Raw genomic sequence first — 20,541 nt, 5'->3', positions numbered from 1 at the left:
GCAAGGAGGTCTTCAAAAATTTGCCCCAGGCCACCCAGCTAGAATTTGGTAGTAACTGAATTTGAACTTAGGCATCAGGTGCTCAGCTTTAACTATCAGAAGACTGGCTTTCATTGTTATGATGAGGCTCCAGTGAGAGAGGAGAGGCCAGTATGCTGGTACAGGGCCAGGCTTCCGGTGGGTGCGCAGTAAATGGTGGAGACTGAAGTGGATTGAAAGGTTCATCCAGGGACGAGGGGTGGAAATTACCCAAAGACCTCACTGACCATGACATCTCATGCTTTTTATTTGACAAGACTCAACATCTTAAGATCCCTGATGAGAACAGGATATAAAAAAAAATAATTAAAAAAAATTAATGAAACAAAATTCAGAATGGTGTCCCACTCAAAGCTTGGTGGGTCCAAAGCCTGTCAATCTACATCTTTGAGGGTGATTGTGGGTTTTAACTTTAGAACATTAAGGTGGTGTAACTCCTGGGGAAGGAGGAAGGGGAGGGGGTAGCTGTTCTTTTTTTTTTTTTTTTTTTAGATTTTATTTATTTATTTGACAGACAGAGATCACAAGTAGAGAGAGAGACAGGCAGAGAGAGAGGAGGAGGCAGGCTCCCTACTGAGCATAGACCCCCCCCCCCCATACGGGGATCCATCCCAGGACCCTGGGATCATGACCTGAGCTGAAGGCAGAGGCTTTAACCCACTGAGCCACCCAGGTGCCCCTGCCTGTTATTTTCAAATCAAGGTGCCTCCTTGTATGGAGAACTCTCCACCCTGACTCCAATTCTCTTTCAGCTTAGGTCATAACCTCACATACTCTCCTCCTCTGAGCTCCATACAAAACTTAGGTAGACCAGAAAGCCTCCCATTTGAACCCAGGGTCTCTCTGTAGAGTCGGACAGCTTCCCATCTAAATTCAATCAACGGGGAATCCTAGGGATCCCATTTCTCCCAACATGGATGAGCCGTGAAAATATGCTAAGTGGAATCTTCAGTCTTGTCACCCTTCACAAAGCTGCCCCACCTTGGGTGGCACAGAAGTCAAGAAGACAACAGGAAGAAGAACGCTGAACAATTCTATTGGTCAAACCCAAACCCAACATATCAGGATGGACCCAAATCTCAGGAAAAATAAACAAGACAATTCCAGTGGGTTACAGGACGCAACAGATCACAAGAGTCACCCGCAAATAAGACTAGGTTTTCCGGAAATGGACAACTTTCTGAAAGGCGTGCCGAAACTCCTTGTTAAAGACAGTGTATATTATGGGATTAATGAGGGAGTTGAGATAGCCAAGCCAGGTGAAGAAGTCAAAGACGGCGGGGTGGAGCCAGCAGGAGTCCCGGCAGATGGGGAGGACCAGAGATGCGACAAAGAAGGGTAGCCAGCAGATGATAAAGGCCCCCAGGATGATCCCCAGCGTCTTCGTGGCTTTCCTTTCTCGAGCCGCGGAGATCCTCTTGCGCTCCAGGACACTATCGGCCAGCTTGATTTTCACGTGGTTGAAGAAGAGAGCGGAGCCGGCTGTGTGGGTGTGCCCCTCGTGGAGGCTGGGGCTGAGGGAGCAGAGCGAGGACCCCGCAGAGCCGGTGATGAGTTGGGCGGTGGTGAAGCGCTTCCCGTAGAGCGAAGGCGGGTTCAGGATGCGGTTGCGGGCGGCCACGTAGATGCGGCCGTAGAGGATGATGAGCAGCACAGACGGGATGTAGAAGGCCCCGCAGGTGGAGTAGATGGTGTAGGAGATCTGAGACGTGTTCACCAGGCAGTCCGACATCTCTTCGTGAGCTTTGGCCTGCCGCCAGAAGAGTGGCGGGATGGAGATGCAGATGGAGATGACCCAGACGGTGGCGATCATGGCGGCCGCCCGGCCGGCTGTGCGGCGTTTACTGTACTCCAGGGCATCCGTGATGGCCCAGTACCTGTCCAGAGCAATGACACAGAGATGCAGGATGGAGGCCGTGCAGCACGTGATGTCGGAAGACAGCCAGATGTCACACAGGATTTGGCCAAAACTCCAGGTGCGAGTGGTGGTGTAGGCGATGCTGATGGGCATGACCAAGATGGAGACTAAGAGGTCAGTCATGGCCAGGGAGCCGATGAGATAGTTGGCTGGAGTATGGAGCTTCCTGGTGAGGAAGATGGTGGTGAGAACAAAGGCATTGGAGAGGGCCGTGGCCACTGTGATGATGGAAAGGAGCAAAGCAAGGGAGATCTTGAGGGCCCGGAGTGTCCCTGGACCCCAAGCCTCTGGGCTTTCCGTAGCATTCAGGGATCTATTGGAGGCCTCCTGGAGAAGGCCTTCCAAGGACTGGTTTGGCGGGGACATTCTAGGTGGCTCTCTCTTCTCGCAGACTTGGACACACACAGCTCCCTTCACAGTTGTCTTGCCTATGGGACAAGGTCATCCTTCTGCTTCACGCTGGTGGGGGCCCTCCATCAGTATGGTCCACAGTGAAAAGATCTCAAGACTTGACTATTTGAAAACAGTGAGGTGACAGCTGGTAATTAAAGGTCTTTCCTAAACCGGATAAATCCCAAGACGTCTCACTATTCTGGAACTTTGCCCAGCAACTCTTCAAGCCCAGAGGACACATGCTGAATTTGTTAGACATTTATCAGGAGCTCACACTAATGTGGACAGTGCTTTGGGATTCTCACTTTTGGCATTTGGGCTCCTTCCAAAGCTTGAGGGATAAATGTGTTTAATGAGAACTTTGGAATTTCCCCCATCCTATTCTGAGAAGAGTCAGGGTTTCAGGTTGCCTCTGGGGAGCTTTTAAAACCAGAGACGAAAAGAAGTACCAGCAGATTCTCAGAAGTAGTCCGGTCAACAGCTCACCATTTTCCTAAGTTCATCTTGACACATCATGAGGCACTTAACTTTGGTTCCCGTCCCCCTGATCACTTTGAGCCCGAACAGACAAAACATTCTGGTTCCCAAGACTTGAAGTATGCATGAGCTTAGAGAAGGCAAAACAAACCGATCACTGAGGATTCATCAAGAAGGGCACACGTCCAGAGCTCTGGGACTTAATAAAGAAAAGAAGGCAAGAGTTAGGTTCTAGAAGGACAATTGAGACACTTGAGATGAACTCTAAGTTTAAAAGCACACTGCTTAGTGCTAGCAGTGACACAGTGAAACTAGCATTGTCAAAAGTGTCAGGAGAACACAGGGGAGACCAACAAGTCCCACCCCCACAATTCCCAGAGGGGGCAGAGCCTCTGGAAGCATCACAGGCTTGTTATAAATACATGAAATCAGCTTTGTAAGTTATGAATCAGAAACCATCATTCTATTTGCTCAGCAACAACGAAAACTAAACAAAACAACTCTGTGCACAGAAGAAAAAAAAAAAGGTCACCAGGAAAGGTATCAAATTTTTACAATGTATTTCTCCCTAGAGACCTTTCTTCGATTATTTTTTTTTAGATTTTATTTATTTATTTGAGATAGAGCGAGAGTGAGAGAGAGAGAGCGCATGCACAAGCAGGGGGAGAAGCAGGCAGAGGGAGAAGGAGGCTCTCCACTGAGCAGGGAGCCTGACGTGGAGCTCGATTCCAGGACTCGGAGATCATGACCCGAACTGAAAGCAGATGCTCACCCACACTGAGCCACAGAAGTGGCTCCCTTTCTTCTATTCCTAAAAAATTTTTCAAATTTCCTAGAGTGGGCATGCATGATTCTTAAAATAAACACAAAGACAAAAAAAAAACAAAAACACCTTTTGGTTAGCAGAGAAGTTAATTGCAGAAATTAGAACAATGAGCATTTTTCATGGTGAAAGTTCAACTCCAGAAAATATATTCAGCTTTCTTTTTTTTTAACTAATCTTTTTATTTTTATTTTTTTAAGATTCCATTTATTGGTTTGAGAGAGAGAGACACAGAGAGAGAGGGAACACAAGCAGGGGGAGTGGGAAAGGGAGAAGCAGGCTTCCCACAGAGCAGGGAGCCCGATGCTGGGGCTCGATCCCAGGACCCTGGAACCAGGACCCATGCCAAAGGCAGATGCCCAATGACTAAGCCACCCAGGTGCCCTTATATTCAGCTTTCTAAATGGAAACTGGCAATGTTGTCACAAAAAAACCCTTAAAGACTCGTTTTCTCTTTTGTGTGCTTGAATCTGGGTTTCAGGACTTGGAACATGGTCAAGCCAAAGGTTTCTTGGAGCTTGGAGCCTCTGGTACAAGATGATCGGGGTAAGATAAAGCAGATGGCACTCTATTAAGGCCCATCTCTCGCACAACCCCAGCTGAAGACTGTGGGGCCTACTGGTAGACCCCTGGGATAGAGCTGGCCAGGCAGATTTATATATACACCCTTTAAAAATGTGATTATAATTATGTATGAATTTATTTCATAGTTTGTGTGTTTTGCAACTTAATATATTTTGAACTTTGTTCCATCAGTCATTCCCATAACATCATTCTTAAGGGCTGTATATAGCTCCAATGGGTACCTACATTAAGAAGGTTTCAATAGTCAAGGTCAGGAAGGATGGCATTCCTGGTGGCTGGAAAGGGAAGAGCGAAGGGCCAGAGGTCAGAAAGTGAAGGCTTGGGAAAGAGCCCAGCTGGCTGGAGCACAGAGAACAGAGGCAGGGTAGCAGAGAAGGCTCAGGAGGGGGCTGGCACCAGAGGTGGGAGGAGCTGTGTGCAGGGGGGAACTTGGCTTGGGTCGGACAATCTGGGCTCCAATCCCTCCTCTCTCCCACCCTCCTGTATGACTCTGGGCAAGTCCCTTACCCCTTTCTGAGTCTCAGATTTTGTCTTTGAGACAGCCACCCTACCTGCCTCGACAGCTTCCATCACTCCTAGCAAGGCTGGCCTCTGAAACCCCGTAAACACTGAGCGATGTCAAGTCTCAAGTCTCATTACCATCTGACTCAGCAGAAAGGCTCAGGGACTTGTTGGGAAAGTTCAGTCCGTGTCCGTTGATTGACTGGTTTTTAAACCATTAAGAAACTAAACTACAACAATGCAATAGTTTCTCTTCCAGTCCTCAAACTGGGGGAACTTCAGCTTTAAAAAAATGTATCTTCCCAGGGCACCTGGGTGGCTCAGTCGGTTAGGCGTCTGCCTTCAGCTCAGGTCATGATCCAAGAATCTTGGGATAGAGCCCCACCCTGGCTCCCTGCTCAGTGGGGAGCCTGCCTCTTCCTCTTCCCTTCCTCCTACTCATGCTCTTTCTCTGTCTCCCTCTCTCTCAAATAAATAAATAAAATCTTTAATAACATATATATTCCTAGAAGAGGGCAAACATTCTCAATTTAAGAAAACAAATCTGGGGCATCTGGGTGGCTCAGTGGGTTAAAGCCTCTGCCTTCAGCTCAGGTCATGATCTCAGGGTCCTGGGATTGAGCCCTGCATCGGGCTCTCTGCTCAGCAGGGAGCCTGCTTCCCCCTCTCTCTCTGCCTGTCTCTCTGCCCACTTGTGATCTCCCCATCAAATAAATAAATAAAATCTTTAAAAATTAAAAAAAAAAAAGAAAACAAATCTGGTTTTTTTTTTTTTTTTTTTTTTTTTTAATGTAGACTTGACCCCAGCACGGAGCCCAATGCAGGTCTTGAGCTCATAACCCTGAGACTGAGATCAAGAGTCAGACACCTAAGTGACTGAGCCACGCATGCACCCCAAGAAAACCAATCTTAATCTTAGCCTGCTCAAGAACATTCCCAAAGTTGAAAAGATATTATTATTATTATTAGGTCTTTTATAAAGCTCCTGCTATGTTGTAGGCACTGAGCTAGCCCTGGGGCCAAGAGTCTCCCACTGTGACATGGGCATTATGGCCCCACCTTATAAGTGAGCAGAGAGGTGATGTCATCTGCCCAAGGTCACCGAGCTAGAAGTGGAAAAACTGGGTCTGGAGTCATTCTTGAGATTTCCATTCTTCTCCACACTGCCTGGATCAGGAAGAAAAGCCTTAAGGCACATGTGCTTCCAGGAGTGAAACTGGTTTGGGGCCTCACAGGGACAGGTGAAAATGATGCCCTCTCCGACCCTCTCACTCCATGCTCCACCTCTGGCTCAAGTTTTCTTCCCACTTTGGTTCACATGGAAAATGTGAAGTTGGGTTGGACTGTTTGGAATGTTCTTCCTTCCAGACAGACCAGGTGCAGTCATTTCTTATGGAGGGCTGTGCGCCTGCCTCACAAACCCATCCATGTGGCCGTCCCTTGGGTTCCAGGCATTCCGATGGCCTCACTCAGTGAAAGGCGTGGGCTCAGAGAGGCCTGGGAGGCTGGTGGGTGACATCTTGGAAGGACAGGGTAGCTTGCCTTGGTCGGGAATGCTGGGCTGGAACTTTGAGGGAAGCCACATGATTCTGAAGCTCTCTCCTTTCTCTCCTGCCTGCCATCCTTCCCCACCCTCAACAACGTTGGGGAAATTTCCCACAATCCTGCTACCTTTGGCGATAAAGACTGTAGCTCTATAAGCAGCTGCCTCTCCTATCGCACTTCAGATAATAAAACAAAAAAATACAAATGAAAGCAACAGTGAGATAGCACATTCAACCAGCAGACAAGGAAGACGTTTTCAGTCTGATCCTGCCGCGGCACCCTGTGAGGGTGTGGACCAACGGGAATGGTCACCTACCACCAGCATAGTGGAAAGAGGAGGAATCTCGTTGGCCAACACTCTGATATTATCTCATAAAGCTGAGAATGTGAGGATTACCTCATGGCCCAGTCATTTTGCTCCCAGGTGTGGATCACAGGGAGGTTCTTCTCTGTGTTCATCAGCAGAGAGGAACAAGAATGGTCACCGTGGCACGGACTAGAAACAACTAGAAACCACCGAAACGTCCATCCACAGGAGAGTGGTAGAATGTGGCGTATCCCTGTGCCAGGGCCCCGCGGAGAAGCCAACCAACCTCGATAAGCCAAAGCTGTATTCAAGTGGGTGCTTTTCACAAGCAACACTGAGTGCCAAAGTTGCAAACACGCAGGGAGAAACAAAGTGTTTAGAGACATAAATATATGTTGGTGAAGCCATAAGGAAAAGCAAGGAAACGTTAAATGTCAAATCCAGGATTGTGGTCACCCCTGGAGGGGAAAAAAGGCAGGAATGAGATTGTGCAGTTTTTTAAGGTGGTGGTAGGTACAAGAATGTTGATGATTATTCTTTGAACTGTATGTATATTATAATACATAATTTTTTATAGGGAATGATATATTTGTAATTATTTCTCTTAGACAATCAATTTTGTACATTTGAAAAAAAAGAACCATACTACCAGCAATGACACGGACACATTTTGATGCAGTAATACCTGTTGATACATTTGAATCCAGAAGATCTGGGTTCTGGTCCCAGCTCTGCCACCGACCATCAGGTAACTAAGGATAAGTCACGACTTCTCTTGGACCCTTAGTTTTTTCCTTGGTAAAATGGAAATATAAGTATCGGTATGCTGCCCCAAAGGATGTTTCATACTTCCAGTAAGATCATGTATGTGATGTGTACTAACTATAGAGACTTTGACAAGTATAACGAGGGTATAAAGATGGCAGGCAGTGGCTAAAAGCATACATCTTTAAAAAAAAAAAAAATATATATATATATATTTAATTTTGTTTATTTATTTGACAGAGAGAGAGATCACAACTAGGCAGAGAGGCAGGCAGAGAGAGAGAGAGGAGGAATTAGGCTCCCAGCTGAGCAGAGAACCCGATGCAGGACTCCGTCCCAGGACCCCGAGATCATAACCTGAGCTGAAGGCAGAAGCTTAACCCACTGAGCCACCCAGGTGCCTCTGAAATATATATATCTACTTGAGAGACAGAAAGAGCATGAGCAGGGGAAGGGGAAGAAGGAAAGTGAGACAGAATATTCAAGCAGACTCCCTGCTGAGCAGGGAGTCCAATGCCAGGACCCTGAGATCATGACCTTAGCCAAAATCAAGAGCCAGAGACTTAACCGACTGAGCCAGCCAGGTGCCCCTCAAAGCATACATTTTAAGTCAGGTAGGATCAGGTTCCAATTCCTGTTGCTCCACTTTCTTGCTATGGCCGTTGGGCAAGTCATGCAAGCTCTCTGGGCGTGCACTGCCTCTGTGATTGGAGCTGATAATCTGGACCTCACGGAAGCTTGGGGAGAACCGGTAAGACCATGGATCCAAACGCCTGACAGAGTGAGTGATGACTTCTCTGGTTTCTCTATGATGTGTCCAACCAAATTCAGGTCTGCAGGCAATGAGGTCTCCTCAGTCTACTGTCCAACAAGCCATCCCTGTGCATTTTAGTGAGTCATGTCTGCCACTGTCTGAACTACCATCCATACCAGGGAGATTCTCCCTTGTCGAACGCACCCCCATAAACTACCGCAGCAGCAGCAGCAGCAGCAAGGACTCCCCTCAGCCCAGTGGTGTCTCCCTGCAGAGTCTAGACCGCACAGACCCCAGCCACACCATATACTCTCAGCGCTAGCATCTCTCCAGTGAGAGGGAGGGGAAAAGCAGGGTGTCAATCTCAGCTTGTGGCGCAGACCACTTCTGAGCTTCGCTGATTGGACCAGCAGACACATAACCCCAAATGAGCCATCCAGATTCTCTCCTGGGAATTTAGCAAGGAGACTGCGAGGAGCTGGGAAGATTGACAACGGAGGAGGTGCAACCTGCAAGTCAAGGACCCCGAGGCTGAAATCTGGCCATGGCTAAGGCCAAGGCCAGGGCAGGTTTGGGGGCAGCAGGAAAAACCATAGGTAAATAAGAAAACAGGTCTGCAGAGAAATGTAGGAGAAGGGAGTAGACAGAGAAAAGAGCAGAGAGACAGGGGAACCCCCTGTCCCAAGAGAGGAAGTGGAAGGAACCTTCCAGATCCAATGGCACTCCTTCCTATTCCTGGATGTCCATGAGCAACCTCTGTACCCAGGAATCCTCACTGGTACCGGCTCCTGCTTTTCCCGGTGGAGTCAGTTTAAATGGACTGAGAAACAGTCCAATGGACCCTGGGAAGTGGTAATAAGACTGAGTTCCTTTTCCCCCAAACAGTCCCAACTGTGGGGTGGAGGCAAGTCATTTCACCTCCTGGGCTTTTCTTCTTCTATCTGTAAATTGGGGTAATAGCACCTTTCTCCCAGAACTGCTCTGTGGGTTCAGTCGGAAGGATGAGAGCCTGCTCCACAGCAGGGGCTCTTTGTAGCCCTTTTAACAAGGGCTTCCTACCCAGGGCTCATTCGGTTTGCAGAAAGATCAGTCACCTCCCCTTTCTGAAGGATCTTTATTTTAACAGAGTCATAAAACCTTGCCAGAAACCAAGAGGATATATGGGTTTAATGTATCCTCAGAAGCCAGTCTCATCTTTTTGGAAGAAAAAACCCCTGGGCTCTGTGATAAAGATTTGTTATGGTAGGATAGATCCCCCCACCCAGAGAAATCTGTGTCTGTGCTTTCTCTAGAAGCCGTGTGGTATGGCTGAGTGAGCCCTGGATGGGGAAATCATTCTCCACAAATCTGAGGAATGCTTTATATTTTACAAAGTGCATCCACAGCTATGGCCCTCTCCTCTCCAGGGCATGGGACCTCCCTCAACCTCAGTTTCCTCCTCTGTAAAATCAGGGCATCAAGTTTACCTCTCTGGGGGTGTTGTGAGTGTGAAGTAATATATACGGAGAAAACTGGAAAAGAGTTAACATGGGTGTGTCTGTCTGTCTGTATCTGAGCCCAAGAGCTGACTTCTAATTCGTTTCACAAGCAAGTCTATCCTTCACCTGCTTCTCTAATTATAAAATCTGGAAAATGTAGAAAATTTCAAGAAGCCAAACCTCTTACGAAAATCTTCTACTCGCAGCCATATAACCAACAAAAACCTGCACGTATGTCCGCCAAACCACTTGTGCAAGAATCGTTGACACAGGCACGATTTAACAGCCACAGACGGAAAACTATCCCAACAGACAGCCGTCGTAGAACGGAGAAATGAGCTGCGGCAGACTCATGCAGTAGAATACTGCACACCAGCGAGAAGGAGCTCCAGCTCCCTGCCTCGCACAACCACGTAGAAGGAACAGGCGTCATGCTGAACCCAAGAAGCTGCACATTATGACACAGCACACGTGATTCAAACATCATGAAGTTCAAGGACAGGCAAAACTGACCTGCACTGATGGAAGCCCTGGGGCCTTTCCCTTTACCTCTTTGCAGTTTCTTCATAGGGAAGATGGGGATGAGGGGGGCTTGGCTGAGTCACTCAGTAGAATATGCAACTCTTGATCTCAGGGTTGTGAGTTCAAGCACCACACTGGGTAGAGAGACTGCCTAAAAATAAAATCTGGAGGACACCTGGGTGGCTCAGTGGGTTAAAATCTCTGCCTTTGGCTCCGGTCATGATCTCAGGGTCCTAGAATCAAACCCCATGTCGGGCTCTCTGCTCAGCAGGGAGCCTGCTTCCCTTCCTCTCTCTCTGCCTGCCTCTCTGCCTACTTGTGATCTCTGTCTGTCAAATAAATAAATAAAATCTTTAAAAAAAAAAAAAATCTGCGGTGCCTGGATGGCTGAGGTGGTTAAGCATCTGATTTTGGCTCAGGTCCTGATCTCAGCATCCTGGGATCAAGCCTCCTGTTGGACTCCCCACTCAGTGGGGAGTCTGCTTATCCCTCTGCCCCTTTCCCTGCTTGTACACCCTCTCTCTCAAATAAATAAAATCTCTAAAAAAAAAAAAAAAGTAAAATAAGATACAATCTTTAAAAAAAGAAAGAAAGTGTGGACAATAACAATACCAACCTCAAAGTACTGTTACATTTGAGTGAGTTGAACAGAAAGCCCAGCCATATAGTAAACGCTCCATGGTTAGTTATAATGAACAGCCCCTCCCTGGCAAACCTGATTTAGAAGGAATACGTTAAATGATGCAATCCAACCCGATCGGCTGGGATTGCTGATGCCCAGAGAGGTAGATGTCTTGTCTAAGATCACACAGTACGGTTTCCCACCCTTCTCAGCTCAGCTCCGTGCTTCTACTATCTCATGCTGCCTCCACCAGCACCCCTCAAAAGAAGGGGGAGATTTCCTTGTCCCTCAAGTTTGGGTTCAGTGTGAACTAGCTGTGGTCAACAGAGTGAGGCAGAAGGGACAGTGAGCCAGTTCCAAATTTAGTCCTCAAGAGGCTGTGCAGGTTTCTGCTTACTCTCTGCCACTGCCATGAGCACATGTAGGAGTGAGCCTACCGGTCCCTAGAGGAGGCAAAGACACATGGAGCAGAGAGCCACTCCAGCCAACTGCCCCCAGGCAAAGCCAGCCTAGGACAGAGGCTCTCGGCAGACCAGCAGATGCCTGTGTGAACCCCACTAAACCAGCAGAAATGCCCAGCCAATTTCAGATTAAATCGGCCAGTCTCCAGATGCAGGACTCATAGGAATAAATGTCTTCTTAATCCACTGAGTTTGGGGGTGGTTTGTTACATGGCAATGGCTGATAGAGTCCCCTTGTTTGCTGAATTACTAAATTCTGTCAGTTCAACTGCATAAATCTAACTGTGCCTTGAGTCTTCGCTCCCTTCTAGCCCTGTTGCAGGCTGCATCTTCTCTGGCTTAAATGGACTCTCTGCGGCCACTCCTACCCCCTCTTCATTCTCTCACCACATCACACCCAGAATTTTTCTTTCTTTATTTTTTATTTTTTAGAGATTTTATTTATTTATTTGAGAGAGAGAGAGAGAGAGAGCATGAGCAGTGGGGAGGGGCAGTGGGAGAGGGAGAAGCAGACTTCCCGCTGAGCAGGGAGCCCGACCCAGGACTCCACTCCAGCACCCTAGGATCATGATTTGAGCCCAAGGCAGATGTTTAACGGACTGAGCCACCAAGGTACACCAGGAATCTTCCGTTTAACTAAAAGTCTGACCATGTCAGTTCTTTACAGTCTTCCAGGGACTCCCAGGCCCCTGGGGTTCAGCCCCAGCTTGGTCTAAGAGACCCTTCACGACCTGGTCTTTATTTACATTTCCAGCATCATTTCCTGACCCGGCAGATCTGCTAGTCTTCCTGCCAGCACCCTGCTGCCTTGAGCCCCAGTGCTGCTTTCTGCTCTAAACCTCCATCCCCGTTGGGTCCTTTGCCTGGAAGGTATCCCCTGCTCAGTCCTCTGGTCGCCTAATCCAGTCACACTTTAGGACTAAGCTCTGGCATCGCCCCAGGAAGCCTTCCCTAACTTTCTCCCCACAGCCCAGCTTGGGTTAGATACCCCGCTTCTGGACTCCTACCACCACAGCTCTTACCATGCTGGACTGTCTGTCACTGGACCTTGAGTGCAGTGACCATGGCTTAGTTAACCCCTAGAGCCCAGACACCTGGCCCAGAGCAAGAGGAAGGAGTGCTGAGAACAGAGCTTGACCTGAGTGGGAAGCCCTGATCTTTGCTTCGTTCTGCCATAAACTCTTTGGCCTTGGATAAGTCAGTTCCTGCTCTGTGCCTCAGTGTCTCCATCTTGAAAATGCAAGGGTTTGGGGTGCTTTGGTGGCTCAGTTGGTTAAGCATCTACCTTCAGCTCTGGTCATGATCCTGAGATTGAGCCCTGACTGGGGCTTCCTGCTCAGCTCGGGGAGCCTGCCTCTCCCCTCTCCCCTTGACCTTCCCCTCTGCTTATGCTCCCTCTCTCTCTCTAATAATTAAAATGTTAAAAAAATAAAAATAAAAAATCCAAGACAGGTGAAGCCTGTTTTCCAGACCTTTGCAACAGCTAGGGAAGTCTGAGAAGGCAACACCTTCCTACTTACGGCTTTGCACTGAGTTATTACCAGTGTTCAGTAGGGAAGGGACCACCTTGAACGACTAAGCCTTGCACAAAGGCTTTGTGGTTGACAACTCACCGGATTTCCTCCCATGCTTGTGGGAAAGCGGGCAAAGGGGTTTTAAACTCTCTCCATCTGCCTCTCATACTACAGCTTGGAGACAGACTTAGTACCCCCATTTTACAGATGGAAAAACTGAGGTCCAGAGAGGTGAAATGACTAGCCCAAGGCCATGTGGGTAATATCTGACACAGCTGGGAATGAAAGCCAGTGCTAAAAAAATTCTCGGATAGCTATCACTGCTGGCCACACGTGGCCGTTGAGGGCTTGAGACGTGGCTACTGAGATGGGCTGGAGTGTAAAACGCACTGAGTTTCAAAGAGTTTCAAAAAGAATGTAAAATATCTCACTAATAATTTTTTCTATCAGTTAGTTGATCATATTTTGGACATATTGAGTAAATAAAACATACGTGAAATTCATTTCACTTTCTTCTTCTTTCTCCTCCTCCTCCTCCCCCTCCCCCCTTCTTCTTCTTCTTCTTTCTTTCTTCTCCTTCTCCTTTTAACACAGCTACCTCTAAATTTTCTAAATCTAAAATTACCTTTGTGGCTTGATTCCTGTTTCTATCGCAGAGTGGTGCTCTCCAGCCAGGGGTTCTCGACAGGGGGTGCTATCGCCCCCTAGGGGTCATTTTGGGACTCTGTCCTCAGGGAACTCCCGCAATCCAGGGGCGGGGCTGGGACGGTCTGCGGCGCAGCGCGCGCGGGGGCTGAACAGCAGTAGCAGCAAAGGAAGGGCAGGCGCTATTACGAGCTCCCCGTGCGCCAGGCACTGTTCTCAGCACGTCTCCTTTATCCACTCGTTTAAGGCTAATCCCACCCTCTAAAGTCAGTCTTACTGGTGTTATTCACATTGCCCAGCGCAGCTCAGAGAAATGGCTTGCTGAGATCTAGGATAGGAACCCGGCTTGCTCGCCTCCCTGCTCCACCGCTCAGGAAAGGTGAGTGTGTTCCACTGCGCCCTCCACTGCACAAATAGCCCGCGCAAGCCTGCACACACTCACAGACTCTCTGCTGGGCACCTGCTCCACCACTCGCACCTGAATGCGCCCCGACCCCGGGGAAGCATGCACGCCATCCTCCACCTACCTTTTCAGCACAGCCCAGAGCGAGGACAGAAACAGCCACTCACTGCAGCCCATCTCACACTGGAATGAACCCACGGGCTACCTAGGGATCTTAGGAAACGCGCAGGTGCTGATTCCGTGGGGCGGGAGCAGGACCTGAGATTCGGCATTGCCGACAAGCTCCCAGGTAAATGCGGCTGCTCCATGCACCGCAGTGAACGGTGCAGGAGATAACAGCAAAGTCAGCGCCAGGACTTGAGAAGATCCGAGTGTCAGAGCAGGAAGGACTCAGGAATCCTTTACTGCAACTCCCTTGTGGTGCTGACAGGGAGAGAGGCCCAGAGAGGGCAGGACACTTGCCCAAGGGCACACAGCGAGTTATAGGCAGAGACCAAGTCTTCAGATTCCCATCAGTGCTCCTTCAGATGCCTCCCATTTACAGCAGGAACTTGAGACTAAGGACATTAGTATCCAGAGGCTCTTGTGCCCAACTAACATACATTTTTGACATTTTCCAATCTCCCAGTCACCTCCGTCTGGGTTTCCATACTAGGGGAGTGATTCTCGGAGCAGACTGGAGGGGCAGACCACACTTTGCCAGAAGCCTCTAGGGCTACATCCCCAGGTCCTGGAGCTCACCCCGCTGCTACCACTCCCCTAACCCCCCCCCCCCCCCCGTGCTGCACATCTGGGTCCCCAGACAGCACTTGAGCTGATGGAGTGAATAAACCACTTTCAGGACAAGTGAGACGCTGTCTTCTCCAGACTGGATAAACAAGGTTTGAACAATAGGAATTCATTTTCTAGAAATGAAACACGGGATTTGTTAGTGCTTATGGGATCCAAAACCTGTTCTTCACCATCTGCTCGCCCTGCTGGGAGCCATAATCCAGCTGTGTTACAAACACAAGCTTTAGAGTCAGGTAGACTGAATTTACTTCCCTGCTCTGCCACTTACTAGCTCTGTGACTCTGGGCAAGTTTCTCAACCTCTCTGAGCCTGTTTCCTCAACCATTCCACAGCTGTTCGCTTAAAGCCTTACCATGTGCCACGCACACACGTGGACCCTGTTCCCGGAAGACTTCCGGCAGCCCCGGGGAAACTGCTCCTGGAACCTGGGTCCACAGACATCACTGAGGATGACACTGGAGCACGAAGGGAGCCCTGGGAATGTAGGAGAGACCTGCTGTGACCCTGAGACCCCTTCGGAAAGTAGCCCTGAAATGGAGGGCTAGAGGACAAAGGCAGTAGTTGGGGCCGATGACAGCTATTCCACAGACGGAAGAATCCTTGGAGAACTTTTCCCTTCATGCGCCCTGAATCCTTCTTCACTTCCCGTTGCTGACCTGTCCAGAGGCCGCATGGTCCAATCCTTCCCACTCCTCTTCGTGTGCACTCAGCAGAAGACCCCACCTCCAGCATGGCTGAGGCCTCCTTCTGCAAAAACACTGTGGTTCTTTCACTCCTCTGAGCTTTCGCACAGGCTATTCCCTCTAGGTTCCTCTAGGCTATTCCCTCCAGGTTCCTCTGGACCCGAGAGATGGAACTGGTTACCCCCCCCCCCCACCGCAGTGGGCTCATTTGCTGATTGCCTGTCTCCCTGTTGGACTTGATTTCTGCAAGGGGAGGGGGGGAGTGGTATACATGTGTCGTGAAGCCCAGCGCCCTCTGTGAGGGGGACCCCTCATCCACCCACCCAAAGGCAACTTCACTCCCAGGATTGAATTCAACCGTCACCTCTTTGCTGAAACGTGTCCACTCGTTCCACCACTTATGGGAGTTGGGCAGGTCCCAAACTCGATACAGCCATCATCTTCCTCATCCACACCAGCCTCTCCGGTTTCCTCCTTGGCAGGCACAATCCCGTTCCCATTCACCCACCCGCAGCACTCGGCGTCCTCCCCCGCCCCTTTCTCCCCCAGCAATTACCCAGTTATTTCCCTTTCGTGTCTGAGCAGGTTGAGGCTCAGAAAGATCATGCAATCTGCTCAAGGTCACACAGCACATACATGGGCAGACCCGGGGTCTTGCTCTGAACAGCTCAGACTTCCTCCCTAGCCTGACCTCTAATTCCCTACAAGTCTCGTCTCCTCTCCCCTGACTTCCCCACACACATCTGGGGCATTCACGTCCCGGTTCAGGCTGACTCCCCTCTGCCTGGAAAAACAATCTATCCCACTCCCCTTCAGGCATACCTGATGTCATCTGCCTTCTGATCTGAAGTCCTTATTGAAAGCCACTTACTTCTGGGGCACCTGGGTGGCTCAGTGGGTTAAGCCGCTGCCTTCAGCTCAGGTCATGATCTCAGGGTCCTGGGATCGAGCCTCGAATTGGGCTCTCTGCTCAGTGGGGAGCCTGCTTCCCCCCCTCTCTCTGCCTGCCTCTCTGCTTACTTGTGATCTCTCTGTCAAATAAATAAATGAAATCTTAAAAAAAAAAAAAAAAAGCCACTTACTGCAGGAAGCCTTTTCTGGTGAACCAGATGCGAAACCTTCCCCCTTGAAGTCCTCTCCAGACTCCAGAACTGTTTGTGCCTCTCCCTGCCCATGCCTGGAAGCTCTTTGAAGAGCTAGCTACCTATTCCCACAGCCCACCAGTGACCACGACACAGTAGGATGGCAATCAGTATAGGAGAACTCCTTTGTAAGGCTTCAGTGAGCCCTGAAGAAATAATAGCATTTGCACTCTCCAGTTTGAAACTCTCCAGTGGCTCCCATGTCAGAACAAAATCCGAAATCCTCACCACGGCCCACAAGGCCCTACACTGTCTGCTGCCCAAGACACCTACTTCTCTGACTTCGTCTCTTACCAGCTGCCCACCCCACACTTAAATATCACCTCCTTGGGCCGCCTGGGTGGCTCAGTGGGTTAAAGCCTCTGCCTTTGGCTCAGGTCATGATCTCAGGGTCCTGGGATAGAGCCCCACATCAGGGTCTTTGCTCAGTAGGGAGCCTGCTTCCCCCTCTCTCTCTGCCTTTCTTTCTGCCTACTTATGATCTCTGTCTGTCAAATAAATGAAAAAAAAAATTAAAAAAAAAAAAAGAAGTTTTAGCCCACTTAGCCACCCAGGTGCCCCTTGAATTATCTTCTTCAAATGCATACAGGAGAGGCACCTGGGTGACTCAGTGGATTAAAGCTTCTGCCTTCGGCTCAGGTCATGATCTCAGGGTCCTAGGATCGAGCCCCCGCATCGGGCTCTCTGCAGGGAGCCTGCTTCCCTTCCTCTCTCTCTGCCTGCCTCTCTGCCTACTTGTGATCTCTGTCAAATGAATAAATAAAATCTTAAAAAAAAAAATCACCTCCTTGGCAAAGCTCTGACCGACCAATATAATCCAGTATCTCTCATTCTCTAGGCTATCATCCTGCTCGATGCTCCTTTTAGCCCCTCACCCAATCTGGTATTTTCTGCTCCTCTCTGCTTGTCTCACCCCTACCCCCTCCCAAAACTTGCCTTCTAACAAGCCCATCACTATATCCCCAGCGTCTAGAACAATGCGGGTCTGACAGTACCTAGATAGGTCTACAGCCTGAGGAGAGATCTGTGCTGGGGACAAATCTGTATGAGTCACATGCAGAGAGGTGGTAACTAAAGCCAGCGGGGGTGGGTGAGACAACCAGGGAGAGTGTCTAGTATGAGCAGAGCAGAGGGCCTGGGGGAGTAGAGCAGCTAATGGCTGTAGAAAGAAAGATAAACCTGCAAAAAGAAGAGATGAAGAAGGGAAAATATGACAGGACCCCATCGCAGGAGCCAGAAGTGTGTCCAGAAGAAAGGAGGGGTCAACCGTGTCATCTGCTACTCAGAGAGAAAGTTCAAGACTGAACGATGTCCGTAGAATTCGGCTTGCTGGAGGACACCGGTGACCTTGGCAGACCCCTGCCCTTCTGCGTGCGCCCCAGACCCCTAACCATCCACAATGAGAGGGACCTCTCAGGTCCCGGGAACTCCCAGCTCTGAGAATGTATTTTTGCTCAGAGTCACATCACTTCACCAAGAACTGTCATGCATCTGCAGCCTAGGAGAGAAGAGATTATCCGCCATTCATCTGACAAACTCTGAGAAGCACCCTTGTATTTCTGGGCCTGTTACTAGGCACCATGGGGGAGGAGAGGAAGCCCTAAGCCCTACCAGTCAGGTCCCGCTAGCCAGCCCCTCCCTTCCAGGCGGTGGCTAGATCCTGGCTTCCGGGATGCCTCCAGAGTAAAGACCACCCATTTCTCCCCACCTGCTGGACAGGACCAAAAGCTGGAGAAGGTTCAGCTGTCCAAGCGGCCTTACTTGCTGCTGTCAGTAAAGAGTCCCTCCAGGTCTCTGTGAGGAAGGCTAAGCCCCCGAACAGTGGAGAGACGTGTGCTCAATCAGAAAACACTGGAGGCTAATTCCAAGGAAGAGATTGAGAGATGACTCCCACTAATCAGAGCAATGATTTCCACTAATGGCTGAGTTGTTGAGTGCCCAGGCGCTGTGCTGAGCAATGACCACATTGGATTTGCACAAGCAAGCCTGCAAGGCAGCATTCTTAACCCTTTTCACATGGGAGAAAGCCATGGCTCAGAGAGGTAAAGGGCTTTCCCAAGGTCAGGCAGCTAGTAAATAGCCAAGCCTGGTTTGCTAATGCAGTCTGATGGAGAGTACCTGCGCTGAACTGTTGAACTTCCAACAGTGAGGCAGGGGGCTAAGTCTTAGATCCTCTTACAAGTAATGCGACCTTGGGCGCGATCAAATCTCCACTCTCCCCGTCTGCAGCAAAGCAGATTTCTTAGTGCCCTTCCAGTTCTGACATTCTGTGATTAGCTAGGATTTATACAGAACTTTACAGTCTAAAAAAAGGCATCCTTATAGCAGTTCCTTTATTCCCACGGATCGTGCAGGGTGGGAGAAGTATCCCCTCCATTTGATAGACGAGCAATCTGAAGTTCGAAAAGATGCAGTGACCTGTCCAAGGTCACAAAGCAAGTCCGGGCCCGCCGGGCTTCGGGTCTGGAAGCCGAGGCTCCACACTGGACGCTCTTTCAACTCCCCTCCGCAAAGGTCCGGCCCCTGCGCTGCGCCGCACCCCGACCTGGCCGGCAGGGGGCAGCGCCCCGCTTCCCTCCGCCGCCCGGGGCCACGCGGGGGCGTCACAGCCCCCGACCCAGGGTCGCGACCCCGCCCGGCCAGATGTCCCCCCGCGCGGGGTGCCCCGAATGCGCTCCTGGGATCCCGCAGCCGTCTCCGGGCGCTGCCTCGGCCCCCACTCCGCCCCGGGGCTCCGGGACGGCGCCCCTCACGGACGCTCCCCGCGAGTCGGACTGGTCCTCCGGGACCCTCTGTCCTGCGCGCGCGCGCGCTTCCCGTCCGAAGGCGCCGAGTAGGGGGCCGTGCGGGTCACCGAGGCCCCAAGCCGTGGCGCCCCCTCCCCGCTCCAGCGCCCTCGGGACGGCCGCCACGGCCGGACTCCCAGCCGCCAGGGCCCCGGCGCGCCCACCCCGGGCGGCACTCGGCTCCGAGAGCTTACCCGCTCCGGGCCACGCAGGTGCGGACCCCGCGCTCGCCCGCCCGGGTCCTGCTTCCTCGCGCAGCGCCGCGTCTCTCCGCCGGCGGCCGCCGCATCTCCGCCGCGACCCGCGCCGAGCTCCGGGCGCCGCCCGCCCCGCCGCCCCGGGGGCTCTGCCCGGCCCGCGCCCTCGCGATCCCCGCCTCCCTCCGCCCCGGCAGGCGCCCAGCGGCTCCCGCTCCGCGCTCCCCTTCCCGCGCGCGCCGCTCCTCCTCGCTCCCCTCCCCCAGCTCCTCCCCCGCGAGCCTCGCTCCCCTCTCGGCCCCCCGCCCGCGGTCCGCAGGCTCGGCCCCCTCCGGCCCCGGCCCCGCGGGGAGCTCCGAGCCCCCGCCGCCGCCCCAGCCCGGCCCCCGGCTCCCCGCGCCGCACCTGTACGAGAGCGGAGTGGGGAGGAGGAGGGCTGGGTCCGCACGGGGGGGGCCACGCCCAGAGCCCCGGGCTGAGAGCCGAGCCTCCGGTGCGGTCCTCCCGCGCCCGTCTCGGGTGTTCATCCCTAGTTGGGTTTTTTTTTTTTTTTTTCTTCGTTTAACAAATAACTGTTGCTCTGTGTATCAGGCATGTTCTAGACACTGGGGACATGGTGCACTAAACAGATGTGGACCCAGGGGAGCTTATATGAACGTGATAAGTAAAATATATAAAATGTTTGTAGAGGTAAATGGTATGGAAGAAAATGAAGTAGGGAAAGGAAAGAGAGAGGAGGTGGCCTCACGAGCGGAGGCGGGAGGTGGGGACTGGGCGCTGCCCCAGGGTGGGGAACCAGGATTCCCAGCGAGGGACACCCCCCCCACACACACACACAAGTGGTCGGTCGGGGTCGGTCAGGGTCGGTGGGGAGACTAAGTGAATGACGGGAGCTGAGTTCAGGGAGGCAGGGGCCCCGTCCCAGACAACCAGGGCTGAGAGAGGGCTTGAGCACAAAGTGGACATGGAGAAGCGACCGTGGCCGAGACACAGAGCCGGGCGCGTCGCGTGTCCGCTCCACGTGGCTCGGGCGGAGCTGGCCTTCCACGTCCGTGCGGGCTTTCTGTCTACTTGGTTCTTCATGCATTTGGACGCCTTGTTATTAGGTCCATCCAGCATTAAAACTGTTACGTCTTCTTGATGAATTGACCCTTTTATCCTTATGAAGTGACTCTCCGTGCCAACAGTT

The 20,541-nt window shown here is 51.1% G+C and overlaps 1 protein-coding gene across 4 annotated transcripts; it reads right to left on the bottom strand.

Moving 5' to 3' along the window:
* Window positions 1–662: 662 nt before the first annotated feature.
* HTR1D (5-hydroxytryptamine receptor 1D) lies at window positions 663–19,865 on the bottom strand. Of its 4 annotated transcripts, none has more exons than XM_032303227.1 (2): window positions 19,758–19,865; window positions 663–3,026 (listed from the first exon to the last, which is right to left on the bottom strand). In XM_032303227.1, exon 2 carries the CDS (start codon window positions 2,321–2,323, stop codon window positions 1,193–1,195), a length of 1,131 nt encoding a protein of 376 aa, XP_032159118.1. In that variant the 5' UTR covers window positions 2,324–3,026; window positions 19,758–19,865; the 3' UTR covers window positions 663–1,192. The 4 variants fall into 4 exon arrangements, with proteins under 4 accessions (XP_032159118.1, XP_032159115.1, XP_032159119.1 ...); XM_032303224.1 differs by lacking the exon at window positions 19,758–19,865 and adding an exon at window positions 19,350–19,455; XM_032303228.1 differs by lacking the exon at window positions 19,758–19,865 and adding an exon at window positions 13,877–13,895.
* Window positions 19,866–20,541: the final 676 nt, after the last annotated feature.

This window comes from Mustela erminea, chromosome 10 (assembly GCF_009829155.1).
Source record: "Mustela erminea isolate mMusErm1 chromosome 10, mMusErm1.Pri, whole genome shotgun sequence".
NCBI lineage: Eukaryota > Metazoa > Chordata > Mammalia > Carnivora > Mustelidae > Mustela > Mustela erminea.
The sequence above is the reverse complement of the archived record's forward strand: the minus strand, read 5'-3'. Positions and strand labels throughout refer to the sequence as shown.